This window comes from Opisthocomus hoazin, chromosome 6 (genome assembly GCF_030867145.1).
Source record: "Opisthocomus hoazin isolate bOpiHoa1 chromosome 6, bOpiHoa1.hap1, whole genome shotgun sequence".
NCBI classification, from domain to species: domain Eukaryota; kingdom Metazoa; phylum Chordata; class Aves; order Opisthocomiformes; family Opisthocomidae; genus Opisthocomus; species Opisthocomus hoazin.
Window position 1 is genome coordinate 60,698,610 of NC_134419.1, and position 20,318 is coordinate 60,718,927.

Consider the following 20,318-nt stretch of genomic DNA (forward strand, 5'->3'; position numbering starts at 1 on the left):
CGAGTGGTTATTTACAATCGGTACCTGAGGTAGAAGTCTCTGAGAAGTCCTCTGAAATAACATGAACAGCCTTTTAGGCTTAGGAAAAGCCTCTTTTTGGAAAAAAAAGTAAAATGGAAGCTTACTTGGCTATTTTACTTTTGTATTGTACTTGTTCTGCGGGTGAATAGTTGTGGAAAACAGGCTCAGCTCTCTGGATGCTCTGTCCCAAAGATTCAGATTATTCATGCAACAAGAAGTGAAACAGAACACAGCGCTCAGAACTCCAAGCAGGTCTCACTTTTATTGAAATATCTCAAGCTTAATAAGCATGATGCACATGGCTCTTGCTATGTCACATACCCTCACAACTGCTAAGTTAGCCACTTCCTTTCAGCACAACAAGGTGAAGCAAATATGGCTGCTACAAATACAAAGCAAACTTAGAAGTCCTGCCAGGAATCACAACTGAAATACTCTTAAACTCTTTTTCCTTAAACAAAGCCTGAGGATTCCCTGAGTCTGAATTTGGAATAAAAAAATGCAAACAAACTTATAGTTTATGCATCTTTTTGCAATTTTTTTCACAAGTTTGCCTCAGTTTAAAATGCACTATTTTTTTTTTCCATGTAGAAAAGGCTTTTCTTCCTCTTGGGAATACTGACAGAGATCTGGGTTGAACTCCAGTCAGGGCACAGAAATTATCATCTGGACTGAGGCAACTAACTCTGGAGACTGCTCATACATCTGCAGCTGGCATGGAACTTCTGTGCAGTTCAAAGGAGCCAAACTCCTCTGCATAGTCAATGGAAAGAGCAAGGCACCTATATCACAGACAGTTGCAGCTCCAAAGGCAGACACCTGAGGCAGATGTGAATCCTCTCCTCCCATTAAATGGGGGCTTAGCCCCAATTTAAAGTGGAAACTGAGACAAATGGAAAGTGCCATTAACACTGCCAGGCTTCACCAGGGTGTTGCAGAGCTCCTGAACACCATGTAAGCAGCTAAAAAGTAAACATGTCTTCAAAGCAGCAGCTGATTAAGATGCAATGTCCATGCAAATTAAGTCACTCAAGCTACAGAATTAATGCTTTGGCTCTTCCCTCACCAGTAGTGTACTGGGGCAGCTTGTTTTCTAGTGGTCAGTGCAAAGAAAACAAAGCACAAGTATGATACATCATTCTCCTTGAAAGCCATAACCTATTGACAAAGCGAACTGAAAGTGGTATTTCTTTTAACTGCTTCTCCTGTTCCAGGAATCTGCAAGGGCTAGTAACAATCCTTATCCATAGCTGATATGTGAAGCATGAAAAGCTTCAGGGACACTACTAAATCTAGAGAAATGCAGCAATGAATCAGTCCCAAAACAGGAGATTTCAACTGACAGTGGTGATCTTCTCCAGCTTTATGACAGTTCTTCCAGGCAGTATGGAAAAAGATAGTCATCTGGTGTAGCTAGCTTGTATGTGATGGCTAAATAATAACGCAACAAAAAGTCACTAAGTGCTTTCTAAAGTACCAGCACCAAATGCGTCACTGCAGTACAAGGAGTACTTCCGAAATGTACTCAGAAATGGCAATGTACTGAGAAATGGCAGTGTTGTACGCACAGTGAAATACTTCTCATTTTAATTGTCAAGCACCTGAGGTGCTGAATGGACTAACTTGTCTTTCAGACATGTCACTAAATGTATATGCACACGACTTACTCCTTTTGTGCAACATCACACTGCTGTTTCTTGAGTACCACACCACTGCGTGCAAAATCAGCAGGATACAATGAGGATTTCTGCAGGAGAGAGAAATAATACTGAGAAAAACAAAACAAATATGAATCCAATTCAGTAGTCATTGCTGGCATTTAAAAAATGCATCATAAATAAACAACGTAGCATTACTGCCAGAAAAGCATATGTTCCAAACAGACAAATTCCTGGTGAACTAATACTCTGAAATACCATGCCGGTTTAGAGATACTTCCTAATCATGTTAATTATTTCATTATACATGCGGTAAGGTGCATCAAGGCCCCAGATGAAATCCAAATGTTCCCATTCTGGAATGTTTTTGTGGTAAACCAAGTCTGTGATCTGAGTGAGCAGCATAGCAACATCCTTTGGGTCTGCCAGCCAGTCCTGTCCACCAGTCCACACCGCAGTTGGTACAGTCATCTCTTTTATTTTGTAGAAAGGGGGAGTAGACTGAGGAGGCGGAAAGTAAAAAGAAAAGCTTTAGAAAGAACAAGTCTTCAGTGTAACACTACACTGCAGAGTAACATACTAGCAAATGCAAGAAGAATGTGTCGGATTCTCATTTTCTCCTCCTCTCTTGAGCAGCTAGAGATGGAGATGGAGTCTTGACTCAACAGAAAATACAAGCCCTGCAATATTATAGTACTCATAGCAGTAAAGGTGTGGTTCAAGGAGTTTACAAGACAGCGGGGTAGCAGAAGCCTCAGAGAATGCATCCCACTTGAGTTACTTCTAAACACTAATCAAACACTAAAAGTGATTGCTACCCTGAAAGTCTGATACTGCGATATTTCCCAGTCACTAAAATGACAAGGGGCAAAATATTTTTAGTATTGCACACAGCAATTTAGAACAAACATGCGTGGTGATTAAACAGGCTGAAGATAAGCAATACCCAAGAACTAACAGTCTGTGCCTTACAGTGAGAAGTGCAGTGGGATCTCATGATCTAGGCAGGCAGGACCACCCTCAAGAAACAGTGTGACATCACAACATCGTATCCAAGCGTGGGCTCCATACTGACTTGGGACTACCTCAGAGCTCTGTAGTCCTGTCTTTTTTTTTTTTCCCAAAAGGCAGATCTCCAGTCTGGTTACCAGGTGACACTTGTGGCTCTTCAGTATGCAGCATAAACACAGCACCCAGAGAAGTGACCAAAGACTTTTTTGTGACACTCAAAAACTATAACATATCCATAAAAGATGTCTACCTGGTTGTAGTGAGCCATATTTGCAGCCTTGCTTCCCCAGTCATAAGCTTTGAGTTCCCCAGTCTTCACAGCCTAGAAATAAACAAATATTCACATATGCAAAGAAAAACTGCAACACTTCTATCACAGGAATAAAAAAGTATATAGGTCATCTGGACAGCTGGCAAAGGCAACTGACACAAGAAACAGTGAAATGCCAAATATTAACAAGGACAAGTGTCACTGCTTTGCCCAGTGTCATAGGAGCGGGAAACATAAATATTCGACACCATTAGACTTGGCCCCTTAAGATTTCACACTCTTTCATAGCAACAGTAGGAAAGATTAAGGAAAACAGTTCAGTGTATCCAAAGCCAGGACGTGGCAGCTCCATGCTTACTTCTGAAATATTTACCTTGCTGTCTACATGTATATGAACACAGCATGTAGCTTTCTTAGAAAGTCTACTCTGTATGACTTACCACCTACTATTTTTCAGAAACAGAATTCTATATATCAGGGATCTGGGAAAAAAAAGAAGTCCTCACAGATTTCATTCCGAGCCAACACTTGAACAGCTATCTGTACAGTGGAACACACAGCTTCTGAACAGGTGACCAAGTCCAGCTACAAGAACACAAGTAGCACTGACCACTGCTTTCATGGCAAACGTCTTCTCTGATCTGTCAGCCTGCTGAGCAAGCTTCAGACACAATAGCATCACAGGCACGAAACTGTACATTGAAGTGAAATTAAAAATATACTAATAAAGTATAAAATAAAGCCAAACAGAATAGAACAGAACAGAAAGCCTGCTGCTTTTCATTAGCTAAAATTATAACTTGCAATCAAAACAGGGTCTGCTGAAAGGGAGCAAATACTTATAACAGCATCTCTCTGAGTTAAGTTATTCTGTTGTATTGTTTGTTGGCCTGGAGTACTTACATTTAGCATATCTTCAAAAAAAAAAGGGGAGAGGAGTGAGCCACCATAACTCAGTGACATCAAAGCAGCTGCAGTGAACAGCTGCTGTTCTGACAATTGGCAGTTCCTGAATTTCACTTGGGCTATGCTGCATACATATTTTGGGGTTTTATTCCATTTAAATATCAGAGACATCAATATTGTACAAACAATCTAGAGTCATGGACTTTTTAGATTCTGGAAACTTTACCTGGCTCCAGTGGATAATGTTTTGTACAGATGTCCCCGCAGGGCAGTGTGTTGAATACACATCCACTCGGCTCTGCAACAAGATAGTTAACATGGTTTACTCCTCATAGTGCAACAGTTCTATGCGTTACTGCTTCTCGAACAACTAACAGAAAATTTTCCATTCCTCTTAAAACCGTTATAAACAAAAGTTAACTGGAGCCATACATACACATGAGGTACAAGGTTCAAATGTTTGGGGGATTAACTACGATTAACCACAGAACTTTAAACCTGAACTTTAAACCTAATAATGATATCACTTATGCATTTTTTTGTATATTCAGAAGATGTTTTTTAAAGTGCCAGTATTGTAAGAATTGGGGGCACATTAACTAATATTTAGATAGACCTCCAGAGAAACCTTGCGTTACTCGACATCTATAGTAGCTGTCAGTCCAAATTGATTCAGAACTTCATGTACTTTGAGTTTAGAAGTACAAAATACCCAGGGCAAACTTAATTCCTGGCAGAAAAAAAAAATCCACCATTAAAACCATAAAACCTGTATATGCTGGAGAAGAAAACATCAAAAAACCTGCACTTTCACCTTCATATAAAATACAAAAAATGTTTATTTTTGCACACAGAATGGTGGAAAAAAAATTCTAATTCTATCATCTCACTCCAGTAAAAAATTCTCAGCCTTCAACCATCTGTGGGTAAACTGATACCAGCTTCTACTGACTTCAGGGAGTCAGAAAACTTTCAGAAGCATTACGAAAAAAGGCGGTCTCACGCTAGTTGCTGTTAACTAGCTTTTAGATAATAAACCAAGTCCTATGAACAAGTCCTTTGGAACTAGGACCACAGATCAAGCCATCACAAGGTCAGAAATTTGTCCCAGAGAAAATAATTGCACACATCCACGAAGAGACCAGAAAATTTAAACAGTTCTCTTGAAAACAGTTGAAAACTGCAAAAGGAATTAAATACTTGCACCATCATATTACTTCACTTCTCTTACCCACTTCCCCAACAGATCTAAAATAATGAGTTTTGGCTTTCCAGTAACATTTTAAAAGGTTAATTCTATCCATCCCAACTGGGCAATCAATCTATACCAAGCAAAGATATTAATCCAAACTCAGTATGATGAAGGCAGCATCAGGGCTTTTCTAATTAAATACAACAGATAATCAGTACAATGACACACAGTTGATACTGTGTTAAGAGTTTACAATAACTTAGCTATTAATAGTCACTAGAACACACCATATTCAAGTTTCTCTCATTAAAACCACACAGAAGAAAGAATATGTTGCCACAAAGGTCATCGAGTATTCTGTGGGTGCAAACATGGGTAGCAAGCCACTTCAGCACAGAATTCTGAGGAAGGAATTGTTTCTTTCCAAGCATGTCCTACAAAATAACAAACACATAGGAAAAGCATGTAATTGCATAGAATTACTTGGTTTTAGGTCTTATACTACAACAGTCTTGAGGTAATTACTTCCATTTGCACTGGTGACAGATGTCTCACACAAAAATTATTTATCTCCTTGTTTACAGTCCAATGGGAAGGTGACGGTTACTGCTTCTGCTACAAATGACGCAGTCCATTACGCCCACAAAAAGTACACAGGAACCGGGACAATCTTTCAAGAATTCCAAACCTAACCACAAATTCAAATCAATTTTAAATTCAGTATTTTACAGGAACACTGTACAGCTTCTTGTCATCAGAATTCTTTAAGGCTAAAATATGTTAAGCTGCATCTGCTAATGTTAAGTGGCTTTGCACATGCATGCAACTTCCTCTCTTCAAACCACAAGCTGTGGTGGCCATTGCCTCTTGATGGGTTATTTTAAAATGTCCAAGGATTTGAAAGTGTCCCACTGAGAACTTCCTTAAAAGTGACACAGCTCTTTAAAGATATGCCTGACCCATTGGTTTGTCATGGTCATCTACTTCTGCACTCCAGTTTTTTGCAAGTCATCATGAGAATCAAGTTCCTCAGCACAACATGAACATCTGCACAGGGCACTGATCAGCTACGATTCTCATTAGACAAAGTTCATTATATGCGAAACAGGAGATCACAATCGTTAGTATCACTTTTTATGTTAACTGCCTTTGGAGCAGGGAACTAATAGTGCAAACAGACACGCATTAAATCTGTACAAGGTACATTAGAGAAGGGTTTATCTCACAGAACAAACAGCTCCGCGTGGGAATCTCTACCAGTGGTGGAAAGAAATGTGATGGTTAAAAATGACACACAGCAGGGTGCTCACAACGTCTGACTTCAGGCACTTACTACAGCCTGCCAGTCTGCCTACATTCCCTTTGATGTTAACTGGGAAAGGTAAACTCCTCCAGAGGATGATTCACAGCATCTAAATAAAGCTGCTGCTCTTAATCACCCGCTGAAGAGAATCCTCTTCCAATACTAAACGGTTAATTGTGAAACAAACCTGTCAAAGTTCATGACTATTCAGAAGTATTCTGTATAAAGCGATCATATGACTCTTCTAAAACGGACCGATTATTTAATTAGCCATGTGATTTCTGTAGCTTAAATTCTAGAAGCATGTAAATAGAAAAACATAATTTTATTCCATCTATTAAATAGTAATTGTAAAATACTACTTTAAGCTGATGCAAATTGTCCCATTAGACAGTAATAAAGCTGGAGAAGCCACTGCTGACTTCCACAGAATCATTACAGTAAAACTGGTCCAGTATTCTTGTCAAACATGTCACTCTCTAATCCACAGCTATTAACATTCTTTGCTGTGCTGTTTTCAACTACAAAGGGGGACACCTCATTTGGCTTAAAACATCTACACTCAAATACAAACCTTGAGCAGCAGGTCAGGAAACACTCCCAGTTTTGTCAGAGGGCTAGTGGCAAACTTGACTGTAGCTACTGGTGCCAAAGCAAAGAACATTTTGATTTTCTTAGCCAGCTGTGGCAAAGTTGAAAAAGCAACGAAAGCTGTAAATAATACGAGAATAATTAACAAACCTCACTGACACAAGTTAGATGAGAATTTTACCTGGCAGTACTTCTATAAAATCTAAGAGAAAGTGTGCAAAAGTATTTTTAGATTAATAGCTTGACTGTTGTGTCTAGGATCAGTTTAGATATTGTAAATCAAATCTAGTTACTACAGAACACAAATTAAATGAGGCAAATCAGAAGGACTGTTTTCTTCTGAAAGACAAGTTCACGTTAACCAACCCAACACTCTTCAGTTCTTTCTGTTTGCAGGTCTAAAAGCACCCGAGCCAGGCCTTACATATAGCAAAATGTTCTGCAAATGGGAATCTTTATTCTGCATGTCTGATGATTCTGATTTATTTTAATAAAAACTGTACTGGTGGCTACTTTATCATTTCAACAGCTTCCCAGCTTTAAGTAAACACAGAAAGGTTAAGTCTTTTCATTTTAATGTTTATGAATACTCCAGGAAGCAACTAAAACCCAGAAGCAGTAGATTTCAAAAGCCCTACTTTTTCACCATTAAACCACGTATGTGGAACTTGATACCATTTCAAAAACAATGTATTCTAACAAATGCATCTCTTCACATACCCATTGTGGTGCCCTGTGAATGGCCAATGTAAAATACTTGTTCCTGGCCAGTTTTCTTCAAAATAAAGTCCACTGAGGCTGGAATGTCATACTTAGCCATTTCATCAAAACTACAAAGCAAAGATAAAAAGTTAGTTGTGTAAGTAAAGTTATCAGTGCGGAATAGCTGCACGGAGCTTTACTGCACTGCAGATCAGTTGTCTGGACATAAAGAAAAGCTTCCTTAGGATGAAGCAGAACACTGGTGATTGAGTCTTTACACCAAGCACTGGTGAAAGCAATTAACGTTCTACTGACCACCTATGAAGACTGTCTCAGGACACCATACTAACCATAAAACTCCCCTTTACTGCCCCTACATATGTGACAGCAGACGTAACCAGAAGAAAAGTATCTTGTACAACTACAACGTGACTGAACTGAGACGATGGGCAAAGAGACGAAGAGAAGCCTGCTCGCAAACAGCGTGTGTAGTTTCTCTAGTTTCTCTAGCAAGACGAGAATACCTGAAAACCCAGAATTCTTCCTGCTTCACTGTGAAGTGTGTATGTTTCCTGCACCAGGTGTTCCCTCTGCTGTTTCCCAGCCATACATCATAGCCAGCGTCTGCCAGCATAAAGCCGAGACTGTTGTAATCCAAGTTTGTGACCCAGTTGCTGGCATCTGCAAGCAAACCATGCTGCAGAAACACAGCAGGCCTTGGACCTGAAAAATAAAGCATTTATCATAGCTTCCTGTTCATCTGGAATTGAATGCCTAAGAATAAATCAAGTGAGTTACTGAAAGTCTGCTTTAGATTTGCACTTTGAATATTTAATCTACTTGACTTCATCTACCAAGATTAGCAATTTGTACAATATTCATAGTGCCATGAAATCACATATTTTCACAAAAAGCTACTTTTTATCATTAAGAATTTTGAACTAGCAACTTGCTAGTTTCCTAACTAGAGCAAAAGACTCCTTGAAGTTCAAAACAGACAGCAAATGTGCAATAAGGAAACAGAAGAAAAGCAGGAGCTACAAGAAAAATACAAGTAGCCCTCGCAAGTGTTTCAAGATCACAAATACTCAGCAAAGTGGCCCAAACATAGAGACAGATAAACTACTTATGACCCCTGCCCTGTGCCTAAACCCGGGGAAGGCGTTCCCTATACATGCTACTGAGATCTCTGTTATCCAGTTAAGACAACGCCAAACTCGGGTGCTGAGCTATGCAGCTCCCTTCCACCACCAAACCTCTGGCTGAACCTGAAGAGTGGTATGGGTAGCCAGCAAGGCAATCTCTGTCAATCTATGCTTCAAAGGACTTGGTCACCTTGACTTAAGCGGTTAGAAGAACAACAGTCAAGAGCCAGGTGGAATTTTGGAAGCCTCTCTCCTGACTTCCCCATCCTGCAAAGGGAAATGACACCTATCTGTGGAATACAGACTAAAATAAATTGAAGGTTCCTGCTTCTTCACAAAGAAAATAATATATAATCCTTCAGGAGGAACACGACCTTCATAAAATCCAAAAACCTGTCTCTGGATCTCGCAGTAGCACAGGTGCTTCAGGGTTTTTTTCCTCCTTTAATAACTGAAATCTGATAACATCGTAACTTTAGCTCAATGCCAGAGATTACTCAGGAATTTACCTCCTCCAATGACGCACCATTCTACTGCAGTACTAAACTCTTGCAATACTTCCTCCATTGATAAAGTAGACTTGGATCTTTCAGCAGAAACAGCCAAATTACAACTGTTTCAGTCACCTACACCCTCCATTCTAGGTCATGTCCACAAATGTTTTCAGTGAGCTCCAAAATCCAAATTAGCAGTATTCCTCCCTCCCGGCACTCTTTATACCTGTGACGAGGAACCTTTTCAGTGCCTGCTTTTCCTATTCTGTTAAAAAAACATGTTGTGGCATCCTGTCCCTGCAACCAGAGCAAATCTCCAGCAGTGCCAAACTGGCACGGGAGATAGTACAGTTCAACACTACTGGTTACTTCTCTGCAGTAACACTTCATTGCCTTATGAACAGTGTGCAGGATTTTCAAGCCTAACATTAAACACGTTTTTCATAACGTTCACTTTTAGCTTTGACACCTTCTTCCCTTTTACTAAACTCAGATCAATCACCCTCTGATTTTTTGGAGAATGGGCTCTCCTCAAGCTGCTAGTTGCATGTTTCATAACACAGGAAGGAGAAAACTCTTTAACTGCTTCAATGCTTTAATTCTGTTCTCCTGTTAGCCGCCAATTTCTGTCAGTTCCTTTTTCACTTTACCCAGCAGTCACCAGATCTGCACATGAATTGCACAATCATGTGACAAACTGACTTGGACAATAACAATTTTGTATCACCTCTGATCCTAAAAACCCCAGAGGGGGAATAAGAAGTAGCTCCTTAAAACTCTCCTTTCCGCTACAGAACATTTTGTTCTCTTCACTGCACCCCAAGCAAGTTGAAGACCAACTAATTTCCATGCCCTGTTTACCCATGCTATGCAGCTGTTCTAGATTTTTAGTTAATACTAAAAGAAAAAATCATTGATGTTTTGCTTTTGGCTTCCCTGGACATTTCCCCTTTTTTATTTTTTTAGCTGAAGAACTGTAGGTTTTGTTCCAAAACATCATATGATACATCATTTCAAGGGATCCTCTTCACATTATGCAGGTATTGCAAAAGAAGAATTATGGCATATATACGCTAAGTCAGCAGTAACACATCATTGGTATCTTTCTGAGAAAAGATACCAAGTCTATAAAAACTTAAGATCAACATGAACTTTGAAATCTTCATTCTTCTAGGAGATCATACTTCCCCAAATGTGCTCAGTAATCTTTGTTTTCAAAATTACAGCACTTTGCAAAGCATGAACTTGGGGTCGAGGGTGTGGCAAGGGGAATGTGGAGAATTCCCATAGGTCAGGAAACTTCTGTTTGCTTATGTCATTGATGAAGGATTCAACAAAATCAACAGGTACAAAGGCAGCCTCTCTTTTTTGCGTGGGCTTCTCTGAAATCCTTAAGTACAAAGACATGTGCCAGGTTTGACCAGCCTCGTCCCTGCACTGATCTTTACACACCCACCTGGTAAAAGACAGCAGGCTGTGCAAACATCCTAACTGACACAAAACCAGCAGTTAAGGTCAGGAAGACTGCTGCTTGGCCTTTGGCAGAAGACAAGAGTTTTTCTGCAGGTCTTGGTCACACCTAAGGCTGTAGGATAATCAGATTTCCTTCTTTTTTATCTCTCATCCTAGCTTTTTTTCAGTCCAAGGGTTCTCAGGCTGCTGTTGTATGCATGCAATTGTCTGTAGGATCTTTTACAAGGGGTGGCGATAAGATTGATACCAAATTCAGCTATTGCTGTTCAGATACACTGTTGATGCCATATGCAGTGTACGAGTATAGCAAGTGAAAGGCTAAGTTTCTCTCCTCTTCCACATACATTTGTCTCATTTTTAAAGCATTCTATCATTCAGTCCTTGCAGAAACCTTTGGCTATATTGCTCCTTTAAGTTTCAGCTTACATTCCTCCTATCCTTTCTCTCCCTCACCTCCTCACCTGTACACTCCCTGCATCCCTTCCATGATTTTATACCAGCTTTCACAGTAAATCTCACAGCCTGTAACAGTGCTCTGGTGGCACATGCCATTGCTCCTCCCAGTCCCCATCAAATCACATCCATAAAACAACCTCGTCTGGGCTGACTGTTGTCCACTAGCTGTTACATATCCCAGTTTGCAGTATATTTTAAAATGTACTGCTCTCACGATGTTCTCAGGGATTTTACCTTATTATATTGTTTTACCTATTTAAGCCGGTGTGTAAAATATGACACCCCAGTAGAATGGGTCTGGCATGTACCTTACTGCAAATAAAGCTTCAGAGAGGATAAAATTAACAAACAAATTCTTATTTTACACAGAAATCAGGCAGTAATGATTTTTTGAACATTCTAGCGGGAACTCTTGTAGTTTAGTTACAGTTGACCAAAAGAGGCATGTGAACTGCCCCTACTTCTGAAAACGGTCAGGTGAACTTCTTTGTTATAAAGAAGCATTTTTAAAAATAGTGGTTGAGATAACCGAAGAATGTTACAATCAATCTCTTTTCAAGACACTTTATTACTTCGAAAAACCCAACAAATCTCAACCCATATTTTCCACTTAGTCGAAAATCCAGGCCTCTCTGTCCCTCAAAAAAATCAAACAACAAGGAAGGGTTTGCATTAGTGCCCCAAAAAAGGCAATGTCAGGAACATACAGCCTTCTAACTCCCTTCTCCCTTCACTCAAGTCACTTGACACATGACTAACCTATTTTGGCCATAACATTCACCAATAAAACATTCTAACAGCACAGGTCACGTGGTCATTAATCTTCTTCTGGACTATCACAGGAGCAGAGGTTTTATAAATTAAAGAGACCTTTCTCATGACTTCTCATTTTCCCACGCAGACGTAAATCCTACCTTTCCTCCTCTCACGTCCTTTTCTTCCGTAGGGAATTCTGTTAATGGAAAGGATATACCCATCTTCTGTCGTCACTTCATACTCCTCACTGGGGTATCCCCTGAAGGTAATAATTTGACTCTGAAGAAAGAAAAGAAACCGCCTTGGAGTCAGACTGCCAGCCTCCTCAGTTCATTAACATGAGCAAAGTACTCTGGGATCCTTCCAAAGACAGCGATGTGAAATTAAAGGATGAGGTAGGAACGTGCTATACCACCTGCCTATTTGATGCAGACAGGTTTTCTTACGAGACTTGTCCCAGTACAGAGTCAGAACCAGCCAGAGCACAAACCTTATCCTAGGAATGTGGGATCTCCCCTTCCACTGTCATATTAGTTACTCGCATGCTGCTTACAGTGAGAAAGGAGATTGAAGTGTTGAAAAGGAGATTATGATAACAGGGTAAAACACCAAGATGTGGATTTGGCAGACAAAAATTGGAACTGTCTGCTCCCAAGAGAAGCAGCATCTTCTGGTAACAAACCACTGAGGGCAGCAAAAAGCCACTGGCACCACAGCAGAATACGGAAGAAGAGAAGGAAGCGAAAGGCTTCTTTAAAAGCATTTCAGATTTATATCTGAACTTTACACCTAATTCTCTGTCATACAGAGGACATGATCAGCCATGTGCTGAAATGAGCCACAAACACAGCAGCTTTAAAACACTGACATCACACTTCACATGTGTGAGCTGCTGACATTGCCACCTCAGCTCGTAGTTTCATGTCCCATTTCTTATTCACCTTTCTCCTCAAACCTTATGTCTCTTGCAGAGCTTTTAAGTGACTTTGCTGACAAGCTAAACAAAGAAATAATAATTTAAAAAGCCCACACATGTTTAATACTATGATTTCATTAATAGGTTTATCTCCCATCTCTTCTGTCTTGGGCTTTGTGTTATTTTCATCTGATGTATCTCCATCAGCACAGAGAACCTGCCAATAATTGGTTTTATGGCACCAACTGTGCCTTGAGAAAATGCCAGACGTTACTGGAGTTCTGCTCTTAGGCTGCTGGGCAAGGCAGAGCAGCAGCACTTAATTAAACACGCTATTTATTTTAAACCTGTCTTTAATCACCTGCAGTGACATTAACATTCCAAAATGATTTCCATCCAAATGCTCTTAGCCTTAGGCTAAGTGACTGGTTTCAGTCCTCGAAATGCTGTGTAGGCGATACTGGCGACTCGAGCACTTCTTTTCTCACAGACCTTCAGCATTTCTAGCTTGAAACACCTTCTCGCACGTGGGAAAAAACGGCACAGTTCAGACGGGGCAGACGAAAGCGCCGCTAACCCAGTTACCGACAGCGAGCACCCCCCGGAGCCGGCTGTCGCGGCAGCAGGGGAGTTAACGCCGAGCCCGTGAACGCCAGGCGGGAGGGAGAGCAGCGGCGGGGGAGCGCCCGCAGCACCGCGCTGGCGGCACCGGACGCCCCACGGACACGCTCCGTCCCGGGGGCTCGGCGAGACAGCGGCCGGACCCCAGCAACCAGCACCGGTCCGGGGCAGGAGCCAGGCCGGAGGGAAGAAGGCGGCACCCGAGCGGAGGGTGCGAGCGGCGGCTGCGGACCCCCTCCCCGGGGGCAGCCCCGCGAGCCGCCGCCGGGACCCCTCGGCCCGCCCCGCTGCAGCCCCCGGCTGCGCCCGCTCCCCGCCGCGCCACTCACGATGTTCATGTTCGCTTCGGGGTCCGCATTGCTCCTGCCGCCGGCGAAGGCCCCCGACGCGGCGACGCCCTGCAGCAGCAGGAGCAGCAGCAGCCGCAGCCAAGCGGCGGCCGCCAGGCCCGGCATGCTGGCCCCGCGGGGAGCAGGCGGCAGGCCCCGGCTCGCCGCCGCGCAGCAGCGAAAGTGCCGCCTCCGCCGGGCGCCCGGCCGGCACGGGACCGCGTGACAGGGGCGGGGCGGCCGCCCGGCTGACAGGGCGGGGAGGGGGCGGGGGGCCCGCGGTCCTGTCGGCGGCGGGGAGGCAGCCGCGGCCCGGAGGCGCTGCGCGGCCCCGGGAGGCTGAATGAGCGCGGCCGGCCCCGCACACACCCCGCCCGGGTGTGCCCCGCACGTCTCCGCGCCTCCCCGTCGGGTGGGCGGCGGGACGGCCCGCCCTCCGCCCAGAGCCGCCGCCGCGCCGGGGCCGACCCGCGCCGCCGCCCGCCGCTCCCCGCGCGGAGGGGCGCGGCGGGAGGAGGGCGCTGGGCCGGCGGCGCGGCTCAGGCCATGCGGCGCGGGCCTATCGGCGGCGGCGGGGGCGCCCGGCCCGGCCCGGCCCGCCGGGCCCCGCGGGAGGGAGGCCGCCCGGGGGCGGTGGCCGCCGAGCCCCGCGCAGCCCCCGGCCGCCGGCCGCCGTCGCCTCTCGCTGCGGGGCAGGGCGGGTGTACGCGGCAGGGGCTGCCCCAGCCGGCCCGGCTCAGCCGTTCTGCGGCGATGCCGGTGTCGGTCCCCCCGGCCCCCCCAGCCTCCATTTTCAGCCCCGCGAACGGCGGCCGCGGTTTTCGCTTCCCAGCCCTCCTCGTCTTCTGCGTACGCTCCTCGGCTGAAGCGCCCGGAGCCCTCCTCCGCGGTCCGGTCCTGCGGGGCTGTGCCTCGCTTCCCGCCCCGGCCCCGCCGCAGGGCCCGCGGCCGCCGCGGGAGGAGGGAGGAGGGGGCTGCGCCGAGCCCCGCATCGCGGGCGGAGCCGCTCCTCCGGACGGACCGCCCGGCGCTGCCAGCCACCGCTGTTCTGGCCCGAACAGACCCCCTGCCCGTCAGCTCTGAGCCTGGCCGGGACGTACGAAACCCAGCACCAGCGGGCTACAGTTACACGCAGGAACACGGCTCCGGCAGGGCTGCCATCAGCTGCCCGCAAACCTGTTTCATCTTCGTGCCCGGAGGCCACCAACTGGCACGGTATTGCAGTCCTACAGCTTCCCAGAGAAGCGTGTCTGCGGTCAGGGGATGTGTGACCAGGCTTGCAAAAACTTGGACCAAATAACGTATAAATGTCCGTGTTACTGCAACCACGGTAATAATTTCAGAGTAATACAGAAACCCGATACAAAATACACAGTGGTAGAGCAGGAGTGTGTCAAGAACACAAAAGTTTCTGTTTATTTAGAAAGCCGTAAGATTTTAGCTGAAAAATCATTGAACTTTTTATAGCATCCTCTTGTTTTGAGACATGGATACGTCGCTCAATACAAGTGATGCTATGTGACTTTTTGCGTTCCCAAATCCCATTTCTTAGGGTCATTAGATTTTAAAGAACTTGGGTAGCAAAAACATTGCTCAGAGATCCACTTTCTGTCAAATTAATTACTGGGTACTCTCCCCCCCTAGGGGAAAACCCAAGTTATAGAATGCCTCAACTGCTGCTGTCAAGCATAGTGATTATACGCTAAACTAGGCTAAATTCAAACCAGCATAAACCAGGATGTTTAAAATGATCACAGAATCACAGAATGGTTGGGGTTGGAAGGGACCTCTGTGGGTCATCTAGTCCAACCCCCCTGCCGAAGCAGGGTCTCCTACAGCAGGCTGCAGAGGACCTTGTCCAGGCAGGTCTTGAATATCTCCAGAGAAGGAGACTCCACAACCTCCCTGGGCAGCCTGTTCCAGTGCTCCATCACACTCAAAGGGAAGAAGTTCTTCCTCGTGTTCAGATGGAACTTCCTTTGCTTCAGTTTGTGCCCATTGCCCCTTGTCCTGTCACTGGGCACCACTGAAAAGAGTTTGGCCCCATCCTCCTGACACCCACCCTTGAGATATTTATAAGCATTTGTTAGGTCCCCTTGGAGCCTTCTCTTCTTCAGGCTGAACAAGCCCAGCTCCCTCAGCCTTTCCTCATAGGAGAGATGCTCCAGTCCCCTCACCGTCCTCGTAGCCCTCCGCTGGACTCTCTCCAGTAGCTCTTCATCTTTCTTGAAGTGGGGAGCCCAGAACTGGACACAGTACTCCAGATGAGGCCTCACTAGGGCAGTGTAGAGGGGAAGGAGAACATCCCTCAACCTACTGGCCACACTCCTCCTAATGCATCCCAGGATTCCATTGGCTTTCTTGGCAGGCAGGGCACACTGCTGGCTCATGGTTAACCTGTCATCCACCAGCACTCCCAGGTCCCTCTCCACAGAGCTGCTCTCCAGCAGGTCCGCCCCAAGCCTGTACTGATGCATGGGGTTGTTCCTCCCCATGTGCAGGACCCTGCATTTGCCCTTGTTGAACCTCATCAGGTTCTCTCTGCCCAACTCTCCAGCCTGTCCAGGTCACGCTGAATGGCAGCACAGCCTTCTGGTGTATCCACCACTCCTCCCAGTTTTGTGTCATCAGCAAACTTGCTGAGGGTACATTCTAACTCTTCATCCGGGTCACTGATGAAGAAGTTAAACAAGACTGGGCCCAGTACTGACCCCTGGGGGACATCACTTGTTACCAGCCTCCAACTAGACTCAGCGCCACTGATGACAACCCTCTGAGCTCTGCCATTCAGCCAGTTCTCAGTCCACCTCCCTGACCACTCATCCAGCCTACACTTCCTGAGCTTCCCTACGGGGATGTTATGGGAAACCATGTCGAAAGCCTTACTGAAGTCGAGGTGGACAACATCTATGGCTCTCCCTTCATCTACCCAGGCAGTCATGCCATCGTAGAAAGCTATCAGATTGGTCAAGCATGATTTCCCCTTGGTGAATCCATGCTGACTACTCTTGATAACCTTCTTTTCCTCCACTTGCTTGATGATGACCTCCAGGATAAGCTGTATCACATTTCCCGGGATGGAGGTGAGGCTGACCGGCCTGTGATCCTGTCATTTACTATGGGGTAGTTAATTTACAGTATTTTAATAATGAAAACTGCATTTCAGGCAATTGTTTGGCTGGGCTAATGATGCCAGGGGAGACTTCTTGGTCAGCAGGTATCCATTTCAGCTCCGAGGAAATGTACAGATAGGAGTTTTCTCCCTAAAATGTGTAGATATTTTTGAAGCCATTCCCTATTCTTCTATATGTACAGAACACCGTAGTGAACAAAGTCTTTGTACTAAATATGAATGCAGTTGTTGTTTCTGAATAAGTGTTTTCCAAGCAGCTCTTGCACTTGCTGCTGTGCAATGCGGCTCTCCCTGCGAGCAGCCAGCCCAGCTGCAGCTTTCCCCAACGTGAAAGCAGCAAGCAGCAGGGCTGGAGGAGTATTTCTGAATTTTCCTGTGCTGCACCAAGCGAGTTACAAAGGCGGCTACAGAAAGGCATTGCATAACTATTGTCTTACTTTCACTTACTCTGTTTTCCACACTTTGCTGCGCTTATTTTATTCAATAGGTGTTTGTGTCAAAACAAAGCATATAGATGCAACTAAATTTGTAAAAATATGGATACTAGGGTGAATTTTTGTATGCCAGGAGGAAAATTTCTGTATTTCCCTATATGTATGAAACTAGGTACTAAGCAATGTACCAAGAAAAACAGACACCCGGGACAGAAGCAGAGCCGAGAAACCCACATGTCGTGGTTTAATCCCAGCTGGCATCTAGGCACCGGACAGCCACTCGCTCACTCCTCTGCTGGTGGGATGGGGAGAGACTTGGAAGGGTAAAAGAGAAAACTCGTGGGTTGAGATAAAGACAGTTTAATAGGTAAAGCAAAAGCCACACACACAAACAAATCAAAACAGGGAATGCACTCACTCCTTCCCAGCGGCAGGCAGCTGCTCAGCCATCTCCAAGAACGCAGGGCTGCATCATGTGTAACTGTTGCTTGTGAAGAGAAACGCCATTGCTCCGAATGTCCCCCACTTCCTTCTTCTTCCCCCAGCGTTACATGCTGAGCACGATGCCACACGGCGTGGGGTGTCCCTCTGGTCAGTTGGGGTCAGCTGTCCCAGCTGTGCCCCCTCCCAGCTTCTGTGCACCCCCCAGCCCACTCACGGGTAGGGGGGGTGTATGAGAAGCAGAAAAGGCCTTGACGCCGTGTAATCGCTGCTCAGTAATAATGAAAACATCCCTGTGTTCTCAGCACTGTTTTCAGCACAAATCCAGAATGTAGCCTCATACCAGCTGCTGTGAAGAAAATTAAATCCACCCCAGCCAAAACCAGCACACCATGGATACTTAGTAGCATAGTAAATCATTGGTGTCTACATCTGATTTTGGCCTTCCAGAAACCTTTTAATTAAATTTTTCTACAACTAACTGCAACCTTTTTTTTTCCACAAAATACATGAATCTGTGCAGATATCCTAATCCTCTTTCCTTCCCAATTCACTGCCTCTTTTCACCACTTATCAAATACCTGATTGCTGGAAGGTTGCAAGCTACTCAGAGCAGTAGCAGTACTAACCTTTATTTTGAGCTCTGAGACACCAGTGCCAACTAAAAACACACACGCACAAAAATCACCCAAATGAGGCACAAGAGGTGTGTGCAGTACTAAGGCTCTCAAACTTCTTGTAGAAACCAGAAGCTCTCATATGTAAGACTGTTTTGTTTTGTTTCTAAAAGAAGGAGAAAGGGAAAGAAGAGAAAGGGAGAGAAGAGAAAGGGAAGGAAGGGAAGAAGGGTGGAGATACATACAGTTCATATTGCAGAAGATAAACTTTTGTAAGGTGGAACCTAAAATTCTCAAAAACATACAAATTGGCAGTCAGAGCTTATATAAATTTGTAAATAAAAACATGCAATACTGTTAATTCTTGTCTCTAATTGTGAAGATTGAACATGATAGCAGCAGCAGGAGTTCTGAGGTGATAATGAGGTTTCATATGAATGACTTTCTGGCTTGTAAGGACAGAAGGACATCCTTGTGCATCCTTCACTGAAAACTTCACAAAAAGCAGGGCACTGGCCCTATCTTATGCCAGGAACAATGACAAGCCTCATAAGGCACCCTTATGTGCCATTTTATTTGCTTATTCTTATAAAATGGGGAAAAAGGCTCAAATTCTGCAGTTATTTATTATGAAATAATATTAGACAGTATCTAATTAAACATATTTTCTAACAAGACGCTCTCGCATTTTGAAATGGAATTGATTCAAGAATGGAGAGAGGTTCTGTGATGTTATTTAAAATATCTCGCTTACGGGTAATGAGGAAGCAAATCTTACGCAGATAGGTAAAGACAACTTTTGGTAAGTATAATGAAAATCTTAGTCTAATGCAAGAATTGTCATTAGTCTAGATCTCATAAAACGAGAAAGAATAATAATGCAGTTAAAGTACTTATTTACAGAAGAAGCCACAATAACAGTGATATTAGGGTTAAAATTTTTACACACATGCACACAGGCACACACACATGCACACTTCATAGTTTCTCTTCCTTCCCCTAGAGATTGCTCCTCTGGGCACTCAGATCAGTTGCTTGAGGCTGCTGGAGGGAATGACACCAACAGCCACCAGCCGCTGGCGTCCTTTCTCGGGAGAAACAGGATGTTAATGGTGGTGGTTTATTCTTCCTCTCCCCAGGATCCACTTTGAGTCATTTTTGTGTGTTAGCTAACGCGCTTTTACAGCTTTCTTTCTCTTTGCTGGTCTGCAGCTTCAGGTTACATCTGAATATACTATTTATAGTGCCATTAGTATGTTAGCTACTATTTCTTTTATCTCCCCTAAAATCAATTTTATCAAGCCAGGTCTGCATTTATTTTTTTTTTAAACTAAGCATCAGGGAGCTGTTTATATCCATAGGCACTCCAGTACTCAGCCCATACCCCACCTCTTCTTTAGTGTGTAGCCCTGTAACGTGCTACTGCTGTTGCTAGCAACAGGCCGTAAGCTTTGCACTGTGTTTGCATGGCCTCGGGACCAAGGCTTGCCAGGAATGCTCTGCCTGCGCTTGTCCTGACCTGCCTGCAGCTTTGGTCTGCTTGGTGCAACTGTGACAGCAGTTCCTGGTATTAACGGCCATCTGTATCTGATTTGTTTCACTTTCATTTATCGTTGCACAGTTCAGCTGCAGTTACATGTGGAGAGCAGCAACAAGCCGTTGCTCTAGGTGGCATGATATATTTCGGGCTCTAACACGATGACACAGTGTGCAGAAGTACAGGCCTGGTAAACAACAGAGACTTTGCGATGTGGAGACCCTGGACGAGTGATTGCAGGCAGGGGCAATAGGATGTTGTGGGAGTGTTATGTGGCTGACACGATATCAATAAACCAGGAGCCTAAAGCG

General features: G+C 44.6%; 1 protein-coding gene across 2 annotated transcripts; it reads right to left on the reverse strand.

The window, feature by feature from the left end:
* Positions 1 to 1,735: 1,735 nt before the first annotated feature.
* On the reverse strand, positions 1,736 to 14,032 carry LIPA (lipase A, lysosomal acid type). 2 transcript variants are annotated; one of them, XM_075423395.1, is made up of 10 exons: positions 13,846 to 13,922; positions 13,257 to 13,412; positions 12,138 to 12,258; positions 8,180 to 8,378; positions 7,674 to 7,783; positions 6,937 to 7,073; positions 5,347 to 5,493; positions 4,094 to 4,165; positions 2,941 to 3,012; positions 1,736 to 2,180 (listed from the first exon to the last, which is right to left on the reverse strand). In XM_075423395.1, the coding sequence occupies exons 2-10, from the start codon at positions 13,272 to 13,274 to the stop codon at positions 1,947 to 1,949; spliced, it is 1,110 nt and encodes a 369-aa protein (XP_075279510.1). In that variant the 5' UTR covers positions 13,275 to 13,412; positions 13,846 to 13,922; the 3' UTR covers positions 1,736 to 1,946. The 2 variants fall into 2 exon arrangements, with proteins under 2 accessions (XP_075279510.1, XP_075279509.1); XM_075423394.1 differs by lacking the exon at positions 13,257 to 13,412 and having other exon boundaries at positions 13,846 to 14,032.
* Positions 14,033 to 20,318: the final 6,286 nt, after the last annotated feature.